The sequence below is a fragment of the Euleptes europaea genome, chromosome 11, assembly GCF_029931775.1.
Source record: "Euleptes europaea isolate rEulEur1 chromosome 11, rEulEur1.hap1, whole genome shotgun sequence".
Classification (NCBI taxonomy): domain Eukaryota; kingdom Metazoa; phylum Chordata; class Lepidosauria; order Squamata; family Sphaerodactylidae; genus Euleptes; species Euleptes europaea.
Window position 1 is genome coordinate 18,283,534 of NC_079322.1, and position 25,698 is coordinate 18,309,231.

Consider the following 25,698-nt stretch of genomic DNA (forward strand, 5'->3'; position numbering starts at 1 on the left):
GGGCCAATAAAATTGGATCCCTGACCCAATTTTCACCAAACTTGGGGTTCTTGTAAGGAGAGTCACCAGCAGCTATGCTACAAGTTTGGTGCCTCTACCTTAAAAAAAAGCCCCCTCCCCAGCCCTGGAAAGATTCTCCATACACTATAATGTAGCAAAAGGATTTAAAGGTTCCCGTTGAAGCCTTTAGGCAATCCTGGAAAAAAGCTGCATTATTCAGCTTTTTCCAGATTTGGGATTTTCCAGCTGTTGTTAAAGGGCACAATTTCTTCCCGGTTTCTGCAAAGCCGAATGCACACCCCTACTGTGCATCAGAATACCCAAAGAGATTAGTATTTTGGGCAAAACATGACTTCTCTCCTTGCAGGCGTAACTGAAAGGTGTGATCTGATTTTGCTTTCACTTGTGGTGGCTTGGTGATTCAAGTCCATATAGCACAATTTAGCTAAGATAATGCTTGAGTGGAGACCACTGCTATTTTACTCTAGACGCTGTAGTATGGTGCTTCCTGGTTTCCTTATTAGGCTATGGGTTTCTTCATGGTACAAAGATGTTCTACCTTAAACAGGATACTTATAAGAACTAAGCACCTGTGTGTAAAATGTAATTGGGAGAAGGCAATTTTACAGTATTTTTGCTAGGCCTGAGACATTCATTCAGTGGCTCGTAAGTTACCTATAGCTGTTCTGAGCACTGCTCTGCAATGTGGCATTTCCTACACCCACCCACCCCTTCTCTGCAGCTTCTGCACTCATCCCAACACCTAGGCAACTGCCAGGAGGAGAGCAAGCCAGGAGAAGAGAGCAAAATCACCACCACCACAGCCGCCATCCAGGAGAAGAGCAAGTCGGCCACGGTGGGATGTGTGTGTGGCTTTATCCCCCCTTCTTCGTGGCCAGCTTTCTTTCTTCCAGGCACCTTGGCAATCTCACTCACATGCGTTTAAATTTCCAGCACATGAAATCTACTGCCTTTTGCATACAGCTTGTCTAACTGGCCATGATTTGTCTCTTTTCCCTCCTGGCACTGTGCTCTTGACTAAGATTTTCTTCTTCTGAACTGTGTTCTTCATATGCTTGTTGTTGGTGCTATTTCTGGTGTTGGAATTTTTTTTTTGTTGCTTCTGTTGTGCAAATTTTTCCAGTGCTGATTGGTACTCTTGCAGGATTGCCTCTTTATGCTCTTAGAGGAAGAGTCCCGTCCCCCCACTCCCCGAGCCACAGAAAAATTCCCTATAAACTATAATGGAGCCGAAAATGTTCAGGATTCCTTAAAAAAAGCTGGGGGGAAAACATACCTGTATGGAGATTGGGCTTTTTTGTAAATACCAAAACTTTTCATGTCTAATATACCCGAATCCAAAAAATAGATTTTTTTGTACACCCCTAATGCACACAGTAAACTTGCAACCATGAAGACCAACAAATTAAACAGCAGCTATACAAAAGCCTTAAACATATCAACAGAAATAATAACCATTGCTTTATGTTCTTACATCCATAGGATACCTCTCATATACTTCTGTTAAAGAGGTTGGCACAGTTCTCTAGTTGGCTTTTAATATTTTCCTCCTGTATCTAGAAGGATATACACACATGGCTATATATAAAATGCAAGAGGTAAAGGACCAGTCTCCTAAATTAGTTTCAGAGTCTCAACGGGAGAAGCAAGTCACAATTCAGTAAATAAATTCTCCAGGCAATTCTTGCAACAATGGTTCCTCAAACTTAAACCTCTTGGAAATGGTTTTTTGTTCAACACTGTTGTCTTTTTCTGATTGCCTACATTGTCCCAGTGTATATGAAGCAACTACAATCAGCTCTTCTGTCACTACTGAGTCTTCTGAAGTTTCTGTAGACGGAGAAAAAACTGAACTGGAATCTTCCTCATTTACAATAAGAGTATTTGCTTCTTCTTCTATGTTCTTACTCCAGCACAGAGTGTCAGGAACATCAGTTTGTGCTAGCCATGAATGTAACAAGCATTCTTCCGCTGTTGCCCGTTCCCTAGACAAAAGAGGAACAATTGGCTCAAAGAATACGAGAATAAAAATGCATCTCAGAATAAGTTTCCCATTGCAATGAACTTCCCACACTTATTACATGGAGAACAAGTATAGGATGTGCACATGAAAAGGCAAGCTTTATATAAGCACATTAGATATGGCTGACGTTGCCAACACCATGCTTAACCCTTTCCCCAGAACAGTTCCATCATCACTGCAGAGTCTGTGCCTGCATGGAAAATTGGTCCCGTAACACCACCCTTTTGACTTGAAATAGCATGACGTCTGCATGGCACCTGCCAGTCATTTGGACTAACCGCCACTCTACCACAAGTCACCAAGAATGTTTTTGCAGTAATGTGAAGACAAGCCACATGGTTAGCAGCTGCATACGAACTGTACACAGGTGCCATTTTACCTGTCGCAACTATTTCAGGCAGCTGGGGTCTTAGATGGGAGGGGTGGGCAGGGAGCCATTTCATTTCAATAGTTCAGTTAATGTAAATCTGGACCAAGATTTACAAAATCTGGACCAGCTCAGTGGCAGAGCACCTGCTTTGCAAGCAGAAGGTCCCAGAATCTCCCATTAAAATGATCACGTAGGAGGTGATACAAGAGACCTCAGACCCGAGAGAACTGCTGCTCACAGCAGAAGGCAATCTTGACCTTGATAGACCTATAGTCTGACTCAGTAGACGACTGCTTAATGCATTTAAAGTAGTATAAGAGGAAAACAAGATTACTAATATCAAACTATAAACACTTTTGTAGCTACAACCTTTGCACCTGTTGCTGGTTTATTCTTAAGAACTGTGTAGGATTCTTGCTAAGTGCACTGCTGATGCATAGTCATGACACAAAGATGACTTTGTGAGACTCATTCAAATGCATTATACTGCTCACACTGCCTGTTGAAGGACAATTCAGAAGAAGAGGAGGAAGATTTGGTTTTTATATGCCGACTTTCTCTACCACTTAAGAATCAAAACGGCTTACAATCACCTTCCCTTCCCCTCCCCACAACACACACCCTGTGAGGTAGGTGGGGCTGAGAGAGCTCTAAGAGAGCTGTGACTAGCCCAAGGTCACCCAGCTGGTTTCATGTGTAGGAATGGGGAATCAAACCCGGTTCTCCAGATTAGACTCCACTGCTCTTAACCACAACACTATGCTGGCTCTCTCTTGTGCTGGAGGCCAATGCCATGGCTGGCGCAGTGGTAGGCAGCGGGGTGGTTTGCCATTGCCTTCCCCAGTCGTCTACAATTTACCCGACATCAGAAGGATGGAAGGCTGAGTCAACCTTGAGCTGGCTACCTGAACCCTACTTCCGTCAGGATTGAACTCAGGTCGTGAGCAGAGCTTGGACTGCAGTACTGCAGCTTACCACTCTGCCACGGGGATCTTAACCATGTTTAGGATGCTGCTTTTACTCCTACAGCAGCAGCAACACTGACATTACTTGAGCAAAAACATGAACTAACCAGAGATCAAAACTGGCCTGTTTAAGAGGAAACAACTGGACATTTTGAGTCATGGATAGGGAATAGCATTGTTACATATTTAAAAAGTAAAGCATCTCACAATAATTTATTCAACAATATTAAAAAGAAACCTTGGCCCTTGCAAGTATAAGTAATCAGGACTGTAGCACAGGGGTATAAAACAGTAATATACATACAGCCTTACCTGCCAAGAATATTTAAGTACACAATGCTGTGGATACTTGGTATAAAGCTCAATTGATAAGAGTAATATTAACAAATTGTAAGGCAATGAAGCAAAACATTAAAACAGAACTTACTCAGGTCTTTTAACCAGAAGAGCTTTGATGAAATCCACAGCAGATTCTGATACAAGGTCAAAATCTTCAGAGTAATTTACATTCATCTGAGATATATTTAAGAATGTTTCCTGTTTATTGTTTCCCAAGAAAGGAGAGACTCCTGTTAGCATGACATAGGCTAGTACTCCAATGCTCCTAAATTTAAAACAGAAAATAAATGCATCAGATCTGGGGGGGATGGGGGGGAGCACGGTACATTTCTTTAAACAACAGTTCAATAAAATATAAGTTTCCTTACCACATATCTGTTGCAGTGCTGATTGGATCATAGCTCAGGACTTCCGGAGCTGGTGTAGAAAAGATCTCGTTATTATGTTTCCTTCAACCAGTGTAAACAAGACATCCTGGTGCTTCTACCACTTTTGCTAGTGAGGGTACCAGCAGTTTGGGATCAATGTGGAGTTCTTTCATTGGAACCAGTGTTTTCCCCTTGCAATGAGTGTCAGTTTCTCTGAATTATTACCACAGTGCCATAACTAAATCTCCAAAGGCAACCTATGTTAGATCTGAGATTTTGACAGATACTTCTTTACTGAGTAACACAAGCAACTGTCTTGTGCACCAGTACTATGGAGCCCAAGGACTACAGTAATAAACTCATGCCAAGAACTTACCAACATATTCAGGTGTCCCCATAATTTCTCTTAGCTCTTCACTGTTGTTCATTACTCTGGAAAGACCAAAGTCAACTATCCTAACGTCTCCCAAAGGCGAATCGCTGGTTAACAGAATGTTCTGGGGCTAAAAATAAGAAAATGGAAATAATGTGATTGTGACAATAGTCTGCCTAATGACACTGAATACATGCTCTCGTTACTTGGAGTCCTTCCAGAACAGACTAGGAATCTTTTGAACACCAAAACATGAAAGGACACGAAGCCTCTAAAAGAGTGTTCAGGACACGTCTGCCCAGTACTTATTCAGGTCAATATGCAGTTTTAAAATCTATACTCACATCAACCACCATAAAAAACAGAACACTTTCAGATGAAATTCTGTACTCTGTACAGGTGTGTGTTAAAAGATATACAAGTTATGTCACTATACCCTAAAATATACTATATATATATGCCTGTGAGCACTATTCAACTATTAACATTCAGTAAGTACAGCCAGATTTACTGTTTGGAGTTCAGTGAGTCAACTGAAGAATTTAATTACTTTCTTGATGAACAATATTAGATTGCCTGCATATAATTTCAAAGTTTAAATCCAGATCTGGGTAAAAATAAAAACAAATATACTAAATAGTTTAATCAGCATAGGCAAATTGCCTCCAGAAGGTTCATGTACCCATCTGTTTTGTAATCTTTCAGGAAATTAGCAAATGAAGTAGCCTTTGGATATAAATCATCATACATAAAACCATCGTTGTCAACTTTTTAACCAAAATTCATTTGAATAGCTCTTTTCCAGTTCAGCTTTTTATGAAAATCTCCCTGCTCCATTTGACTGAAAGGATATACCCATAATACTCCTAGCCAAAGCATATGAGGCAGCATATAACCAATGGCTCAACCGACACAATTAAAATCGCCATACAATCACCTACAGTGGCTAACAACACAATCCAGCGCATGACAACTCCCCCACCTCCATGTGCCAAACCAGCTGCAACAAATCAATGAAACTCAATGCAAGGTCTGGGCGAAAAGCTATCTCAAACCATCAAGGCTAGGCACCAAGCAAGAAAAAGGCAGGGAGAGGGTCCCAACAGGGCAAGGTCAGTGCCCTCTCCCTGGTAGCCACCCCACCCCCCATCTTCAGGATGAGAAGCACATGAAAAAGGGCCTTGGCAGATTTACCTCTGTCAGTGGGAAGGCACACAAGGGACAAATCAGTCCTTTAGGTACTATGGTCCCAAACCATTCACAGCTGAAAAGGTGAAAGCTAGCTCTCTGAATTGCTCTCAGGAGTGAATAGGCAGCCAATTTCAATATGGGCAGAATATGTTCTTGACAGCTAGCGCCAGCCAACGCAGCTGCTTCATTTTGCTTAACAAACCAAGGCAATCTCCAACTTAACAGACCTATGCAATTCCCAACAAACCCAGGACCTCATTAGATGCCTTTCCCAGCACCTTCTTGGCTTTTTCTTCATTCTTGTACCCTATGCGCTCCTTCGCCCCGTAGCACAGTTCTTACTTGTATCCTGCACTGTTTCTTCCCCCTAGCTTCTACTGATGCATGGCACTTCCACCTCCTACCCTAAGTAGCTAGGCTTGTAGTAGACTGGGTCACGCAATCACCCACATTCCCAGTCTGCCATATTACTTACTACCTGTGGCTCAGTGGTAGAGCATCTGCTTGGCATGCAGAAAGTCCCAGGTTCAATCCCTGGCATCTCCAGTTAAAGGGACTAGGCAAGTAGGTGATGTGAAAGACCTCTGCCTGGGACCCTGGAGAGCCACTGCCGGTCTGAGTAGACAATACGGACTTTGATGGACCAAGGGGTCTGATTCAGTATAAGGCAGCTTTGTGTGTTCATGTGACTTCTTTTAGCCACAGCTGCTGGGGATTAAGCCCGGGATGTTCTGCTTGCAAAGCAGATGCTCTACGACTCAGCTCAGCACCACCAGATGCTGGGCAGATGTTCTATTTGGTGGTGGAGGAAAGTGCCATCAAGTCGCAGCTGACTTATGGCGACCCTGTAAGGTTTTCAAGGCAAGAGATAAACAGAAGTGGGTTGCCCCTGCCTGCCTCTGCACAGCAACTCTGGACTTCCTTGGTAGTCTTCCATCCACGTAATAACCAGGGCCAACCCTGCTTAACTGCTGAGAGCTGACAAGATTGGGCTAGCCTGGGCCATCCAAGTCAGGGCGAAGTTCCATTTAGGAATGTGGAAGAATGCATCTCAAGCAGACAAAACGGCCCACTCTATAGTAAGCCCACTGTACGGATAAGCACAGAAAAAGGTAAGTTGGAAAAGATTCAAGTGCATTTTTCAGGTTAAGTATTTCACAAATAGAAGACAATTTAGAAAGAACCAGAAGTTTAATTCTCAATACTGCATTAGTTTTAACAAGTCACAATCTTACCTTCAAGTCAAGATGAACTACATTATTATGGTGTAAAAATGAAACCCCTTCCAAGATCTGCCTCATGAGGCGCTTAACATCTTTCTCCTTGAAGGCATCTTCTCTGTCAGCTACACACTGGTCAAAGATTTCCCCTCCAGCAGCACTGAGGAAAAGGATTAGTGTTAAGAATGATGCAAAAGCTATGTTGTAGAAGGTCAGTAGCAAGTCAGTGTCAGACAAAGATGCTGCTCAGCAGAGTCTGAAGCCCTTCCCTCAGCATAAAGAGCCTTCCTCTGGAAGAAGTGGCTCTTCTACTAGAGAAAGAAAACAGAGTTGCACTTATCTGTAACTGCTGTTCATCTAGTGGTCTTCTGTGCAGTCCCACATGGGAACTGCGCTTGTGCAGGCCTGCGCAAGCACAGTTCCCATGTGGGACTGCACAGAAGCCACGATGATGAACTACTTCAGTTGGAAAAAGGCTTCAAACTTTGCTGAATTGAGTGGTAGGACATTAGTTGGGTACCCCCCCTTTTTTGTGGTGAGGTGGTAGGATACAGGCCAGTGAATTCTTCTATTAAGATAATATTTACAAAGAGTATCACTGACCTACACTGTTTGCCAGTTCTATAATCTTAGTCTTAGGGCACTTTTATTGGATGCCTCATGTTACCTGGTCAAATCATTTTTAAAATTTTGTAGTCTGTCTTGAGTCTCAGCAAAAAAGGTGGGCTATAAATGTATATATAAACAAATACCCTCTTGACTTTAACATATCATGGAGTCATAAGTGGTAAGCAACATACAGCTCATCTTCAAAATGAGAAAGAGCCTTGGTACACTTATTGTGAAGGCTTCTTCTGCTCGTAGGTAAGAAGGGTGTCTTCATTCTGGGTTATTTTCCTTTATTTGCTAGGGAAGACAGGAATCAAAAATTTGTAAGCCTTCCGGTCCCTTGGGGGAAATGACCCCCTCCCATCGGAATGCCTCAGTAGTTGAAAAGCTTAGATAGTACTAGTAGAAAAAACCTTTGTAACTTAACTGTGAAAAACAATTTCCCCAACAGACAAAAAACAGAGGGGGAAAAACTTGTAACAAGACATCACTTGAGGTTGACATGAAAAACTTCACTCAAGACACCCTCCCATTGCATTTGAAATAGAGATAATATTTTTTTTTTGGGATGTGCTTCTTGCAGGAGCTAGGGAGGGGAAGACGCCCTTCTTACCTATGAGCAGAAGAAGCCTTCACGGTAAGTGTACCAAGGCTCTTTCTCGCTCTAGGTAAGAAGGGCGTCTTCATTTTGGGACTTACCAGAGCTGTTAGTCAATTAGGGTGGGGAACTAGACCTCCTGCACGGCCTGAAGCACTCCCAGGCCAAATGCGGATGTATCCCTGGAGAGCGAGTCCACCCTATAGTGAATGTAGACAAGGAAGACCAAGTAGCAGCATTGCATATTTGCTCAGAGACTCTGTGTTTAAAGGCCACAGTAGTGGCCGCACTTCTGACCGAGTGCACAGTGATGTTGGACGGCACGCCTACTCCAGAAGCCTTATAGGCGAGGGAAATGCAGGTCTTTATGGTACTACTAATAGCCGCCCAGGACATAGCTCCGCCCTTGTTAGGAGCTGTCAAGGTAATGAAGAGACGCTCTGACTTCCTGAGATGTTGTGTTCTTCTGATGTAAATGCGCAGGGCTCTTTTTACATCTAACGAGTGCCACTCCTTCTCCCTTTGGTTTTGGAAGGATTTGGAAAAAAGGTAGGGAGAATTATCTCATGCTCGAGTTGAAAACGCGTATGAACCTTTGGAATAAAAAAATAATCAGTATGGAGGATCACTCTGTTTTTGCGAAATACGCAAAGTTCCAGTCTGACGGAGAGTGCCCCAAGCTCCGATACCCTTCTGGCCGAAGTGACTGTAGTAAGAAACAAGGCTTTCATGCGGAGCCACTTAAGGTCAACCGTTCTGAGAGGCTCAAACGGTGACCTGGTCAAGGCTTGCAGTACCGTGCGCAGATTCCAGGAAGAGAATCTATGAACCACCGCCGGAGAAGTCGATTTAACCCCTCTAAGGAAAGCGCTGATGTGAGGGTGTCTGGTCAAAGGATACTTAGCTACGCGAGGTACCAGAGTGGCTATAGCGGCCAATTGGCGCCTCATGGTGGAATTGAGGCCGAGTTTCCTTCCCTCTTGAAGGAAAGATAAAATGTCAGCCACTCTGGGTTTCAAAGGATCCTTCGCGTTACGGTGGCACCACGTAGCGAACACCCTCCAGGTAGCCCCATATATCCTTTGTGTGGCTGGCCAACTGGAAGCCAAGATGGTGTTGACAATGCTGGTATTGTATCCTCGATCTATGAGGTTTCGCCTCTCAAGTGCCAAACGGTTAGTTGATACCACCCGGGGTCCGGGTGGCAAATTGGTCCTTGAATTAGGAGGTCTTGCCTGGACGGAAGCCGCCAGGGAGGTCGAATGGACATCTGTTGTAATGCCGGATACCATGGCCGCCTTGGCCAGTCCGGAGCTACCACCAGCACCATGGGTCGGAGTCTCCGAATGCGTCTGATCACCCTGGGGATGAGAGGAAGAGGTGGAAACGCGTACAGCAGCCCGTTCGGCCACGGAGACAAGAGGGCATCTGTCCCCTCCGCTCCGGCTTGGTGGTACCTGGAGAAGAACCTCCTGAGCTGGGAGTTGGCTGGAGTTGCAAACAAGTCCGCTTGTGGTACGCCGAATCTGCTAATGATCTGATTGAAGACCTCTGGGTGCAGGGACCACTCGGCTTCGTCGAGGTGTTGCCTGCTGAGCCAGTCGGCCTGAACATTCTGAACACCTCGAATGTGCTCGGCTGATATTGAAGCTAAATGGGTCTCGGCCCACTCGAGGATCTTGGAGGCCTGCTTGTGGAGTGAAGACAACCTGGAGCCCCCCTGCTTGTTGATATGCGCCTTCGCTGCTATGTTGTCCGTTCTGATGAGAAGGTGCGTCCCGTTTAGCTGAGGGCCGAAGTGCAGAAGGGCATTCCATATTGCTGTAATCTCTAGGAAGTTGATGCTCTTCTTCTGTTGTTTGAGTTCCCAAACACCCTGCGCTGGTTGGCCCTGGAGAGTTGCTCCCCACCCCAACAGACTGGCATCCGTGAACAACTGGATAGGTGTATCGTGAATGTACTGTAATCCCCAAGATAGGTTGGTCGGAACTGTCCACCAGGCCAGTCCAGCTTGGGCGGAGTCCAAGAGTCTCAGGAATTTGTTTCATTTCTTGGCAATATCCTTCTGGAATGGTTGGAGAAACCATTGTAATGGTCTTGCTTGAAAGCGAGCCCACAGAACCGACGGGATGCACGATATCATGTGCCCCTGGAGCTTGGCCAACATCATGAGCCGGGATGTCGAAGCGGATGCCACCTGCTTGGCGAGTGAGGAAATGGATGCCACCTTCTCCGCAGTGAGTATGAGAGAGCTGGTTGTGGTGTCAATGACTACACCTAGGTGAGTCAGCCTCTGCGATGGGATCAGCTGACTTTTGCCCCAATTGATCAGGAATCCATGTTCCTGTAAAATCTTGAGCACGATGTTGGTGTGGACCTGACTGAGCTCCTGTGTGGGTGAGCATATGAGGCTGTCGTCCAGGTACAGGTGTACCTGGACGCCCTGCTTGCGGGCCTCTACCATGAGGGTCACCAAGATCTTGGTGAAGACCCTTGGTGCAGATGTTAAGCCGAATGGTAGGGCCCGAAACTGATAATGCTCGCCCTGGCAGGAGAAGCGAAGGAACTTCCTGTGACTTGGGTGGATGGGGACATGGAGATATGCCTCAGTGAGGTCCACCGAGGTAAGGAAAGCTCGTGGTGTTAAGGTCTCCGAAATGGACTTCAGGGTTTCCATCCTGAACCTTTTGTAGATGACAAACTTGTTCACCCACTTGAGGTTCAGAATGGCTCTCCAGTCCCCATTTTTCTTTGGAACCGTGAAAAACACGGAATACACTCCCGAGCAGTGCTCTGAGCACTCAACGGGCTCAATAGCCTGGATGTCTATTAGATGTTGGATAGCTTCCTGTGTGCGAAGTAATTTTTCTTTGCCGAGGGGTTTCATCTTGGAGATGAACCTTGAAAGGGGGGGTCTGTGAAATTCGATCAGGTATCCTTGAGCGATGATGGTGGATACCCAGTGATCCGCGTGGGATAACTGCCACGCCGCAGCAAAGTGGGTGAGACGGCCCCCCACTGGCCCGATGGCGGCGTCATTGTCTGGTCTGTTGTGGTCCATACCCGGCCCTATCTGAAGGTTGGGTAAAACGTGGAGATCTTGAATAACAGCTTCCCCTTCGAAAGGAACCCTTAAATGAGTTCCAAGAACTTTTAGCTATAGCTGGTGCCTGTCTGCCTGCTAATGGCTTATCCCATTCTGCAGTAATAAGCGAAGTGAAATAGTATGGGACTGGTATTACTCGTGAGGGATTAGTGTGTCTGAAAAAATTCTTTGGATCCTTTGAGCTTGTCAGGAGCTTGAGGGTCCTGCGCCTCCGACAGGTCCAAAGCCTCTAGAGCAGTGGTTCCCAAACCTTTTGGATGACTGCCCCCTTGGTTCCACAAACTCAACCCCAACGCCCCTTACCCTATCCAACAACACAGTTGAAGAGGACCACCTCTGGCACCCCCTGCTGCCCCCTTGCCTCTTAGTGCCCCCCGAGGTAATCTCCCCCCAGGGGGTGGTACTACCCACTTTGGGAACCACTGCTCTAGAGTCTTAGCCAAGAGGAAGGGGAAATCTTCCTGAGGAAAGAGTCTGAGCTGCTTCTCCTCTGGCTTTGGAGGATCCTCCTCGGGGGAGGAGTCCTACTCTTCCCCGTTCTCATCCTCGGAAGAGTCTGGGGAGGACTGAGACTGCATGACTACAGGCCCCCTGGGTTGACGAGAGGATTTTCTGCCAATAGCCTTCTCTCCCCCAGACAAAGCCAGTCTGTTATGCACACTAGATCCTTCTAAAGGATCCTGGTAGTCCTCTATGCCCCTAATAGAGGGAGTAGGGGTCGGTTGAGCCGCCTGCAATCCATCTACAAAAACGCTTCTAATGAGCTCTGTGAGCTCCGCTCTTAAGGCAGCCATCCCCCCACCGACTGAAGTCCCCGCGAGCGCTTGTACGTTACCGGGAGAAGTACAGTGCTGTGCAACCGGCGAGCGGCGGGGAGCCTCGCTGCCGCTTGAAGGAACGTGGCTAGCAGCCGCGGCAGTCATCAGGGGCCCCGCTGCCTCAGTCGGGCCCGAGGAACACTCGGTAGCCTCCGAGTCCTTTGGCGACCGGCTAGCAGCCGCGCCCGGCGACTGGCTAGCAGCCGCGCCTAATTTTACCCTCTCCGCCACGGACGTGGCGGCAGGCATGGTCAGCGGTCAGCTAGTAGCCGCACCTGTCTTCTTCCTTTTCCCTGAGGAACGGATTTTCTTCTCCCCTTTCTCTGTCCGTCCTGTTTCCTCTTTCGTTTGGAATTGGAACCTTTTGAGGGGTTGGAGGAGCCGACAAGGAAACCCGGGTCCAAATCTATGGACGAAACGTATTCGTCCTGGTTGGGAGCCGCCATTTTGTTCAGGCGGGAAAATACTATCCCAAACCCCCGGAGCTCAAAACAACAAGACGAGACGAGGAAACACGACGGTAACAGGAAAGAAGAACAAAGGGGGGGAAAGGGGCAAATTTAAAAATCTCCCGCCCCAAATTGCAGTAAAGATAGAGAAAAAACGGCGGAGAACCGCTGCAAACCTGCTTCCCTGACAAAGGCAGGAAACAAAACTGAGGCATTCCGATGGGAGGGGGTCTTTTCCCCCGAGGGACCGGAAGGCCTACAAATTTTTGATTCCTGCCTTCCCTAGCAAATAAAGGAAAATAACCCAGAATGAAGACGCCCTTCTTACCTAGAGCGTGAATTCTCATCTGCACACATACACTGCAACTTGTACATAGACTGGTTAAAACCCACTGTGAAGCTCTTAGCAAGCCTATGTATAGGGTTGCAGCTAAGACTATTTAACAAGGGATAGCGTTTACTAATGCCATTTCTTGATACCAAATGTACAGATCGAGGCTGCAAGCCTAAAACACACAACAAAAAACTTGCATGGAAATCAGCAGGGCTCCCCTGTACGAAAGCAAGCAAAGACATTGAGTGGGTTACAAGGCTCTGACCAGATTCACTTAAAAAGAAGACGGCAAAGCTGGTATCTTCACTGAACGATGGAATCTTAATGCATCTTTTCCACTGTGAGTCCAAATAATTGCTCTTATTTGTTATAGCACACCTAACAGTATAAACATCACTAAGCTTATGTAACCCCAGTGGCAGAACAGCACTGAGGTAAGAATGAGCTGGGGGACCTACACGTTCCAAGTTTTTATAAATTAGATGCAAAATAGACCCTGACCACAGGAAAACCAGTTTTTCCAACTATACCATATTGACAACTATACCATAATATTGGGGGGGATTTATGTCATTTCAGTCAAGATAGGTGGGAGGGAACACCACAATGAACTTCATAAGCAATTTATGAGAAAAGAGGAGCAGCAGGCATCACAAGTGGAAGTGTCAAAACAATGATCACAGAACACTTCCTATCCCTTCTGGCCCAGAGCATCCCATTTTGCTCCTCAGCTGTCAGCTTACAAAATCTCATAGTTTAGAATACTGATTTACCAATCCTAATAAAATCTGTACTTTTCACTGAGGGATGGTTTATGATATGATAGGGGAAAGATCAGTTTGCATTCTTCTGTGGAAGCATTCAGAAACAGGAACAAGGTTAGGAGAAAAAACCTTGTACATCCCACAAATCATGCACCTAATAATGCCAAGCATTTCTCCCTGTTGTGCAGGTTGCTTCCCCAAAATCTGAGGCTTTCTCTCCCCCAAAATTGATAGTGTAGGTTGCCAAGGAATTGAAAATATTTCTCCCGACTCTGGCCATTGCCTGTGTTCAAGATGACTTATCTGGAGTCCAACTCTTTCAATAAATCCAGACCAACTTCTTGTGCATGGCCAGCCAGTGCTGGATTTAAAAAAACCAGAACAGAAATACTTCCCAGTAACAAGTACCCAATTCTAGAATTTAACACACTTTCTAGACCCAACTAGCTCCAGATATTAAGATTACTATGAATGTGTGTCCTACTTTCGTGACCCCTGGTAAGTAAGTGGTGGTAGTGGCCAGGAGTGCCTTCCACCAGCTTCAGCTGGTGAGCCCGCTGTAGTCTTTCCTGGGCAAAGAAAGATCTTGCCATTGGTGCACGCCCTGATAACATCTGAATTAGACTATCGCAATATGCTGGATGTGGGGCTGCCCTTAAAGAGGGTCTGGAAGCTGCAGAATACTGTGGCCAGAATACAAAGTGGAATGGATCACAAGGATCACATCACTCCAGTCTTATTCCATCGACAATGGCAACCAAATTGCCTCTATTTAAGGTGTTGGTATTGACCTTTGAAGCCTTATACAGCTTGGGGCCAACACACCTTAAAGACTGCCTAATCCATTTTGAACTTGCTCAACCACTACATCATCTTCGAGGGTGCTGCTTAAGGTGCCCTCATCATTTGAGACTAAACGGCTGGCAACCCAAGAGAGCCTTCTTGAGCATGGTCGCTATGGAACTCCCTCCCCAGGAGATTGATGTGCCCCCTATATCACTGTCTTACACAAGCGTATGAACACTTCTGTTTTGGTTGGCATTCTCTCACTGACCTTCCTTCTCATTTATGCATTTTAATTATATATAATTGGCAGAAAAAATGAAATATATTTTTTCAAAATAAAATTTGTAATTTATATATAATTGTTCACCACTGGGACTTTAAGACTGGTGGAAAGGCAGCCAAAAAATGTATAAAATTAATAAAGTATCAGCTGTACCGAAATCAAATCTTTTCCTAATGCAATTGCTAAGCGGTTTCTCGATACTGGCAGCAAGAATTTACTGCAAAGCTTGAAAACAAAAACCAGTGCCATTTAAGACAACATCCTTCTTCCTTTTATATGCAAGTTATATAAAAACGCATTTGTATATGACGTAGGAATTGTGAGGTATTATAAATTAGCTGCATTAAAATACTCAGCATTCTTATTTTGGAAAAAGAACATATTAAGTTGTCTTGCATATTATGTTACACCAATAATAAACCTTGAAATGGGAGCATTAAGTTCCCTTGCTAAATCAACCCCTACAGCACCAAATTAGGAACTGGCCAGCATTCATGCCCGTTATATTCCAATGAGTCAAAATGTTCCAGGAATATTAGCAATCTACTTATCACAAGAGAGTCTATAATTATGTTTTTGGAAATCACACACACATGATGATACTCCGAAGTATTGGTCACCACTATTTAAATGCTTCATGCATTCACAGCTTCAAGAATAGAATACAACACACGGGAGAACCAGCAAGGACTTGTGTGTGTGTGTGGGGGGGGGGGTGTCGCATTTTCCCACTACTTTTATCTTCCTTAAAGCCCCTATAGCCTCCCCTCTTTACTGTTTCCTTTTCTCCTTCCCTCCCCCAGCAGCCTCCAAACAGAGAAACTATGGTCTAGCTGTACGGTGGGGAACCTGCAAGGACTCGCAGGGGGGAACCTCACTTGCCCATATATCTACATTCCCACATGGTTTCCTCTTTCCCTTCATTTGGCAACTGCAATATTCTCACCTTTCCCCATTTCCTTCTCTTTGTCCCACCCACCCTCCTAATTTTTAACTGCCCATCATCTTCATCTACATTTTTGTCACTTATACCTAATACTTTTCTCAGCAATTGGGGCCCAAAGCAGCTTATATCATTCTCATATCATCCATTTTATCTTCCCAACAACCCTGTGAGGTAGATTAGGATGAGAATTGTGGAACCAGCAAAGATCACCCTATAAGCACCATGGCAGAGTGGGGATTCAAACTTGGGTCTCCCATATCCTAGTCTGAAACCATAACCACTACACCGCACTGGCTTTGTGTCGCTGTCGTAAAGCAACAGCAAGCAGCCAGGCCTGGGTGAGTCAAGAAAGTTGTGTGGTACCAAGCTGCCCTGTGTTTGTTGCTGGCCCTGTTGAGTCTTCCCTCAAAGGCCAAAATGGCCCTGGAAAGGGCCATCCCTGCCTTTTCCTGACAGAAACAAAGACTTCTACTGCTAAGACAGCTGTGGTGGCCTAGCAATGGCCACAGACGGCATTTGTTTCTTTAAGCTACAGGGGCTGATTCTATTCTTTTGGGGTTTTTTTTTTCATTTTAAAAAACCCCAGTGTTGTTGTTTTTAAGATTTCAGATTCTTTCCCCTGCAAACCTGGGGCTTTTCTATTCATGTCTTGTCTGTTTATGGCTCCAGTCTCTGGATTGAAGTATCCATAAATTTGGTAATATTGATAATGATGATATGCTCTGCGGTGCTGTCCTTGAACATTTATCACAACCCCTGCAGCTAGTACAGAATTGAACAGTCACTCTCCAATGTGGTAGTGTGCACCTAGGCATCAGACTGGTGCTCTATGATCTCCAATGAGCCCCACTGCCTCTAAGGAGCTAATTTTCAACCATAAAACCCTAAACAGCTCAAAGCAAACATGCCCAGAAATAGCTCAAATCAAACATGCCTAGAGAGTTGCTTTATACCATTTAGTTACCAAAGTGACATCTGAGCTAACTTGCAAAGCCCAAACTTATACATGTTTACTTGTATAAAAGTCTAAAAACTTGTTTAAAAACATGAGTTCCAAGTCCCAAGCTGAAACTGACTGTATTGCAGACGCTTTAAGCCTCTGCAATACAGAGGAAAAATACCAGTTTATCAAACTGTTAAAGTGATTATGGAGAAGCACTTCAAACTCTTAAAATAAACTATGTAAATGCTAAGTTTTTAAATAAGGAACACTCTTTAGACCTACTATAAAACGTATTTTTGTACAGGTGTATTTTTAAAAATATATTCTATATTTATTAGCTTAATATTTACCTCAATATGTGCCTCTTTTTGAAAGTTGCAGTTTGCCCTGAGCCCCACAAATGAGATGAGATAAAAACAGATTAAGACCATTAAATTTAAGGTTTTAATGGAAGGACGTTTGTTATATTTTGACAAAAAAGTATCCTACCACCAATTCATCTTCTCTCATTTTATAAAAAACAACATCGTAATGATTGATACTTACTATTCCAAAACCAGGATCATTTCTGTTGGTGTCTCATAGACTTCATGTAAGTTAATAACCCAGTGGTTGCGTTGCGCCAGCTCCAGAACTGCTATCTCATGAATTATCTCCATCCGGCAATCTTGACCCTTTCGTCTTTTTCTCATGAATTTTGCTGCAAACTCTTTTTCTGACTCTTTCTTTACGCACTTCTTTACCACTGCAAATTTCCCCCTAGAATGATAGAAAGCATGTTGGTGGAGATAAATAGTGTGCAATTTTAAACTGCACTCCTCACAGAACAAACTCAAAGCCCAGAGAAAACACAATTACCAGTGTCAGCTGCCAAGTTTCTTCCACCATAGCCTCCACATGGTTGACATGTGACAAATATATAAAAGCACAGGAACAAAACACATATTTGAGGTATGTGCTAGCCCCAAATTCAATTCCGAACACCAGCTGTCAAACAAATCCATGTTTGTGGCAGCAGAAATGAGCGTCTCACAAATACCTGAACTCTGAACCCAATATACTGAAAAGGAAATTATTACGGGAAACAAATATAATCATCAATCACCAGCATTGTTGGTAAGCTGGGTATCTTCTATCCCTAATGTCTGTCTGTCTACAGTAAGGTAATTTGTCCAATGAAGACTATTCCTAGGAAGTCTATTGTTTTCACCAACCTACAGCCACCTATAACAATTCACTTGAGTGTCTGAATCAGTCGCAAAAACCCAGGGGACATTCGTTGGGACAAAAAAGCACCATAGTGACAAAAAATTATCATTGACAGGTTGTTTTATGCCCCAGGTGTCCATGTGTGTATACAAAAAGAAAACGATGTGGTATGTCACTGTACTCTGAAGTCATTGTTTACTAAAGGTACAGCTGACAATGCCCTAAAAGGAGGGGGGAAATGCAAAGACACTTCTGTATGCATTCCTCAAAAAAGACCAACTGGGGAGGAATTTTAATTAAGCCATCATGATTAACAAGCAAAAACCTGATACATTTAGTGCAGATGCAAGAATGCCTTTTGTGAAACAGTTCTCTTTTTCAAACCTGGAAGTCCTGCTTTTTATATTTTAGGAGCTGGAAAGATACCCAGAGCAACAAATAATGCATACTAACACACCTCACAGTACTCAGCCTTGCTTTTCTTATAAGGGCATTGGACTATTCATATCTATAGCTTGGCTGATCCACCATTAGAAGCAAAAAATAAGTGAATGGACTTTAACTTAATTAAAAGAAGGAAACTGAGTTTCACTCTCTTGATCTCCTCCCAAGACATGCAGGGATAATTTCACCACCAAAAGCTTCTCAGATCAGACTGCAGCTGATCTAATGGACCTATGCAAGGCAACAGACAACAGAACGGACTGTTACAATCTGTTGGTGCAAAGGTTCATACCAGTAGAAACCATCCTGCAAGAAACATGGGCCCCAGGTCATGAGGGGCTGTAGAAGGCAAGAACCAGCACCTGGGATTGAACTCAGAAACACAGGTAACCAATCTGTTTTAAAGTGGGTATGATATGTGCATCAGTCAGTAGACAAGAAGCTTCACCCTATATACCAACCAAAGCTTCCAGCTTATCTTCAAGGGCAGTCCCATGTACAGTATGTTTCAACAGTCCTGCCATTAAGGTACAGAAGCATGGCAAAAGCAGCTGAGTCTAAGAAGAGAGACCAATTGTAAACTAAATATAGTTGGGGGGGGGGAGGAAAGGCATTCTTCACAAACGTGCAAACCTGATTCTCCAGACTTGTTTGTTCAAAACAAGTCCAAATCTCCAGACTTGTTTGTCCAACATCCAAAGTGTAAAGTACGATTTCCTTCAGAACATCAGCCTTGCCAATCTGCATTATTTCTGCCTTGTCCAAATTCAATGTTATATATTCTCAGCTACTTGGTTGTGACATTCAGGCATTGACCAAGAACAGAGTAAGACACTAGAAGCAGCAAAGAACTACGGAACTAAGTAGAAAACACCAGGATATTGATGATACCCAGCCCTAAAGCTCTGGATGATCTAATTTAAGTCTCACATCAAAAGCATTAGCAAAAGGACAGGTCTCTGTGAAATACCACTGGATCAATGGTACAGGATCTATTCTGGATAACTAACAATGACTAGTCACATCTAAACAATGACCGAAACCATTCTAATACTGTTCTTTTAATACCTGCCCTGGTCTCAAAGAGTCTCAGCAATACAGGTAGGTCTATTGTACAAAAGAAAGATTAAAAGCAGAAGTGACGCATTTCCTCTGTCCATCTGCAAAAGGAGATATTGTGCCAGAGCAACATACACCATCTCTGTCCCATATCCAGGCCTGAAACCAGACTGAAGCTAGTCAAACCAGATGTGTCCTAAAACATGTGATTCCTAGATTTTATATGTGCAAAATTAGGTTTAGCAGCCATCACAGGCAAGTGAGTTTCCCTCCTAAAATAGAAGAGGAGGAGGAGAGAGTTTTTATATGCCGACTTTCTCTACCACTTAAGGAAGAATCAAACCAGCTTACAATCACCTTCCCTTCCCCTCCCCACAACACACACCCTGTGAGGTACGTGGGACTGAGAGAGCTCTAGGAGAGCTGTGACTAGCCCAAGGTCACCCAGCTGGCTTCACGTGGAGGAGTGGGGAAACCTACCCGGTTCATCAGATTAGTGTCCGCCGCTCATGTGGAGGAGTGGGGAATCAAACCTGGTTCTCCAGATTAGAGTCTACTATTCCAAACCACCGCTCTCAACCACTACACCACACTGGGTCTCCATTCTTCCAATTGGAGGTGAAAAGACAAAGCACCCTATACAGGTAAAGAAAGAAGGTTTTCCATGCCTCAAAAGTATGGATGCAGCAAGTGTCCCCCCATGTCCCTCACTTCCCCACTGCAATATATAGTTACCATATAATTGTTAAGTCTTTCCTCTGTCAACAGGTCTAGCAGTATTTACCACACAAAGGGCACAAAGTAAGGATGCACTGTGTATAAATGGGGGTCCTCTGGCCCATAAAATCCCACATGTAGGTGAGCTTCTACCAGGTATTAATGAAGGCAACATGGAGGATAGCTACCTTTGTGGTGAGCACTGGGCAATCTACTCCCAGTTTTGCTACTATGGACTGAATACTGATGACCAACTTTACCTCACAGGATCAGAGGCAAGGCATATCCAGCAAGATAAACAGAAATTAGCTGTGGAGGTTGCTGCGTAAAAACATAAGAACATAAGAAAGTCCCTGCTGGATCAGACCAAGGCCCATCAAGTCCAGCAGTCTGCTCACACAGTGGCCAACCAGGTGCCTCTAGGAAGCCCACAAACAACATGACTGCAGCAGCACCATCCTGCCCGTGTTCCACCGCACCCAAAATAATAGGCATGCTCCTCTGATACTAGAGAGAACAGGTATGTAGCATGACCAGCATCCATTCCAACTAATAGCCATGATTACCCCTTTCCTCCATGAACATGGCCACGCCCCTCTTAAAGCCCTCCAAGCTGGCAGCCATCACCACATCCTGGGGCAGGGAGTTCCACAATTTAACTATGCGTTGGGTGAAAAAATACTTCCTTTTATCTGTTCTGAATCTCTCACCCTCCAGCTTTAGCAGATGACCCCATGTTCTAGTATTACGGGGGAGGGAGAAAAACTTCTCCCTGTCCACTCTCTCCAAACCATGCATAATTTTATAGACCTCTATCATGTCTCCCCTCAGCCGCCTTCTTTCCAAGCTAAACAGCCCTAAGCATCCTAACCGCTCCCTATAGGACAGTTGCTCTAGTCCCCTAATCATTTTGGTTGCTCTTTTCTGCGCCTTCTCAAGCTCTGTAATATCCTTTTTTAGGTATGGTGACCAGAACTGTACACAGTATTCCAAGTGTGGTCTCACCATAGATTTGTACAAGGGCAGTATGATATCAGCAGTTTTATTCTCTATTCCTTGTCTAATTATGGCCTGCATGGAATTTGCCTTTTTTACAGCAGCCGCACACTGGGTTGACATCTTCATTGAACTATCCACTACCACCCCAAGATCCCTTTCTTGGTCTGTCGCTGCCAGCACAGATCCCATCAGTGTATATGTGAAGTTGGGATTTTTTGTCCCAATATGCATCACTTTACACTTACTCACATTGAAACTCATTTGCCATTTTAATGCCCATTCTTCCAGTATGTAGAGATCCTTCTGGAGCTCTTCACAGTCCAATTTTGTTTGTCGCTGGCAGCACCACAGAGTATTAAATCCAGGATTGCCTCCCCTCTGGTTGGGTCTATGACCAACTCTTCGGGGGCACAGTCATTTAGGATGTCTAAAAAATTTATCTCTTTGGCTTGACTGGAGCATACATTTATCCAATCAATATGAGGGAAGTTGAAGTCTCCCATTATTACTACTTCATTACCTTTACATGCTTCCCTAATTTCATTTTCCATCTCAAGATCACCCTGAGCCATTTGCTCAGGGGTCCGATAGAACGTCACCAGTACTAAATCTCCTTTGGGGCCCGGAATCGTCACCCATAAGGATTCTGTGGACGAGTCTGCCCTTTTTATGGTCTCTAGCTTATTAGACACTATGCCTTCCTTGATATACATAGCAACACCCCCTCCAATACACCCTTCCCTGTCATTTCTATACAGTTCGTAACCAGGGATGACCGTATCCCACTGGTTCTCTCCCCTCCACCAGGTTTCTGTAATGCTCACTATATCTATGTTTTCTCTTAAAACCATGCACTCTAATTCCCCCATTTTTGCTTGGAGGCTTCTAGCATTAGCATTGAAACACCTCCACACTGTTTCTCTCTTTCGACTTGCCTGGCATGTGCCTTTGGGCACCTTTAAGTGGCTATCCATTTTTTTCCCCATTCCCTTTCATGTCTAAGTAATTCCTATGTGGGCAATCTGAAGCAATTTTCCCTTTGTCCGTGTGCACTGAGTTTGCCCGAACTGGATGCTTCTCAGCTCCTGTCGGCTTTCCCCATAAGAAGCTTGGATTGCCCAGGCTTCTTTCCTTGTGGGTCCTGCTGTCAAAAACATAGTTCTGTGTGGTATTTATTACTGTTTTATCCTACGTGTCTTCCAAAGAGCTCAGGGTGGCCTGCATTATTCTCTTCTTCATTTTAGCCTGACAATTACCCTGTGAAGTAGGCAGGTGGAAAGTGACTGGTCCAAGGTGAGCTTCGTGGCTGAGCATGCTTTTGAACCTGGTTCTGTCTGGTCCTAGTCAGGACCTTAACCACCACATCCAAAGGCATATAGGGATTTGGACTTAAACCTGCAGGAATCTATGTAGTAGTTATGGGTCTCCTATTACATGAAGCACAGTGATTCATACACACAGCAAGCTGCCTCCTACTGAATTAGACAGTTCATCTATCAAGGTTAGTACAGTCTAGTCTGACTGGCAGAGGCTCTCCATGGTTTCAGGCAGTGGTCTTTCACATCACCTGCTACCTGATGCTTTTTAAAGTGGAGATGTCAGGAACTGAATATGGGACGTACTGCATACAAAGCAGATGCTCTGCTACTTAGCCACACCCCTCCCTAAGGGCATGGTGCTGTGTTTACCTCTCATGTTCTGTTGCATAAGAAGTGTGACATGGTAACATCATGGAACTGTGCTATCACTGCTATACGTTATCATGCAATGTTACCACACAAATGTTTAGGCACGTCCATCTGTGATTAGCAAGTGTTGTTGTCATGGTCTCCAGTGATGCCCCTATGAGCTCAACTCCTTGACGTCCCCTCATCTCTCAGCCTAAACAACATAGGATACTTACCACCCTCCTCGAAAACAGATAGATCACTGCGATTGTTAGCCAGTTGCCCAAAGACTGCAGATATGGATCTCTTGCCCCTCCCTCCCAGGAAGAACACCATCTCCAAGGGAAGACTAACTTATCCTAGGAGCTGCAGGGAACCTGCTTCCCCCACTCTGCCAGTAAGAATTCTGCTCAACTCCAAATATGATAAATATGTCCAAATATGATAAGGGCAGGCCTTATGGTACCAATTAAGAGGTTCTAGGGGAGTATTTTTAAATATATATATATATATATATATATATATATATATATATATATATATATATATATATATATATATATATATACACACACACACACACACACACACACACACACACACAAGGCACCTTGAAAGACCATCAGACAAAAGACAAGGTGCAAAACTTTAAAGTACACAAACTAGGGTATGCTGGTATTAAGAGAGCCAGCGTGGTGTAGTAGTTAAGAGCGGTGGTTTGGTGCTTTGGACTCTGATCTGGAGAACCGGGTTTGATTCCTCACTCCTCCACATGAGCGGCCGAGGCGAAGCTGGTGAACTGGATTTGTTTCCCCATTCCTACACTTGAAGCCAGCTGGGTGACCTTGGGCTAGTCACACTCTCTCAGCCCCACAGGGTGTCTGTTGTGGGGAGGGGAAGGCGAGGTGACTGTAAGCTGGTTTGATTCTTCCTTAAGTGGTAGAAAAAGTCAGTATATAAAAAACCAACTCTTCTTCCTAATGTATGACTACCAGGTTATGAAGCATTTGTCTTCTTCTAGATTTACCAATGACTGTAGAATATTTGTCTGTTAATAGTCAACACTATAGAAATAGTATCCTTTCCTATATTGCTAGCTAAGCAAGGCCAGTTTAAAAGTGACTTCTTAAATAACTTAAAAAAACTCAATTGCAAAACTGTATTCAAGACTGGTGTTTCATTAGTTTGTTAAACTTTAGTTCTGATGTTCAAGATTTTTCCTCCCTTAAAATCATCACCAAGATTGTGACCCCAAAGCTATATACATAGACATACAAGCTCCCAGAAACCAATGACAATTAGTTCCAAGTAAATACAGCTAAGGGCAGAGTGTGAGAATTTACTTTTAAAGTGGTTAGTGAAGAGACAAACCCAGAGGAAGTGGAAGATTGGTGCACTAGAGGAATACAAATTATTTCATCCAGGGAAAAGAAGGTGATTCTTGGTTAGGCATTCATGGGCTAGGGCTATTTATTGCAAGGCTGAAATTTAAATAATAAAAGAGGGACTACTGGGTAGACTGGAATGGTTTAACTACCGAAATTTAATGTTTGCAGTATGATATTGCCTAAAAACCTGAATGGCTTCACTGGGATTCAGAGTTATTAAATGGAGCTCAAGGTTATTTCTGGAGACGACCAACCTCAGAAAGCATGGTCTACGTTGGCATGTCTCCTGGTCTGAAGAAAAGAAACAAAGGCCCTACTGATTGCAAGTCAAGCTCGATAAGCAAAAAGCTTTTACGTCATGTTTACCCACTTTCTTGTTGCCATGGGTTCCACTAGTGAACAACTAAGAATGTAACATCAAATAATAGTTTCTTAAAGTAACCTACAACATGTCCTGTCACCATTGTGAGTTCCGTACTTATTAATAGTTACTTTGGTAAGGAAATTAATCATTGTGAAGGTGTGAAAGAGGGTTTGAAAACAATGGGACCACATTAGACTGTGAATTAATTCTAGATGTCAGCCTTTCTGTATGGGATATCCACCATCACCCGATACACTTTGAGAAAAAGAAAACGAACCTCATAAAAATGCTTTATTCGTATGTCCCACTGCTAGCAGTTTTCTTCTCCCTCCTCACAGAAAGGTTTATCAATTGGTGTTCCTTTACAGCTCAGTCTGAAACCTACTCAATGATACGTCCCAACGAGATGATCAGGACATTCCCTAGTAAGCAGAACTACAGTATTAAAACTAGTAACACCTCTCAGATTATATAAAGCTGTAGAACAGATATGAGTCTTTAATGGTTTCTTTGTATACAGGAGGTTGGACCAGACTAAATTTTCTGCAAATGCAAGCAGCAAGAAGGGGAACTGGCAGAAATGACACCCCCCGTTAGTGGGAAGTTTAGTCTGGATCCAACCCATTGTTTACGTTCAAGAATAATGTAATGTAATATAACCTTTTCCTTGATTTTTTTCACACCTCAGGCATTGTATTAGTCATATGATCTTACACAATTCCAAAGTACTATGCTGCACTGTACTTAAGTCAGACACTTAAGGAAGGAAGGACTAATTAAGTGATTCTGCAGTTTAGCTGTATCATAAACAATAAACATTTCTTGTTCTATACAATTTTGACTAGATCTACAAATTTCTCTATTAAAGATACCGCACACTTTTTAAAACCATTCCCTTCTGGAACATTTTTGATTTCTTACTTTTTTAAGGTAAAGGTCCCCTGTGCAAGCACCGGGTCATTCATGACCCATGGGGTGATGTCACATCCCGACGTTTCCAAGGCAGACTTTGTTTGCAGGGTGGTTTGCCAGTGCCTTCCCCAGTCATCTTCCCTTTACCCCCAGCAAGCTGGGTACTCATTTCACCAACCTTGGAAGGACTGGGATCGAACTCAGGTCGTGAGCAGAGCTTTTGACTGCAGTACTGCAGCTTAACACTCTGCGCCACGGGGCTTCTTCTTATTTTTTTAGCTATTATATATTTTAATGCTACTATTGTTTGCTGAATTAATTTTGCTCCTGTGGAATTGTTACTCTGGCTACACTCAAGCTAAAGAAATACCGATATTTTCCTTTTCTTCCTATGCCTGTTCAAAAGGGCTCTGAGGCATGCCTCTACTACACA

At 44.0% G+C, this 25,698-nt stretch overlaps 1 protein-coding gene across 1 annotated transcript in view; it reads right to left on the bottom strand.

Annotated features, from left to right (window-relative positions):
* Positions 1 to 1,555: 1,555 nt before the first annotated feature.
* STK17A (serine/threonine kinase 17a) overlaps positions 1,556 to 25,698 on the bottom strand; it is a 34,440-nt gene continuing 10,297 nt past the window's right edge. The window contains exons 2-7 of the mRNA XM_056857551.1: positions 17,053 to 17,265; positions 6,886 to 7,030; positions 4,463 to 4,589; positions 4,087 to 4,135; positions 3,807 to 3,983; positions 1,556 to 2,006 (exon numbers count right to left, since the gene is read on the bottom strand). Coding sequence (XP_056713529.1) covers positions 1,679 to 2,006; positions 3,807 to 3,983; positions 4,087 to 4,135; positions 4,463 to 4,589; positions 6,886 to 7,030; positions 17,053 to 17,265 — 1,039 coding nt within the window. The 3' untranslated portion in view covers positions 1,556 to 1,678. The remainder of the gene's footprint in view (positions 2,007 to 3,806; positions 3,984 to 4,086; positions 4,136 to 4,462; positions 4,590 to 6,885; positions 7,031 to 17,052; positions 17,266 to 25,698) is intronic.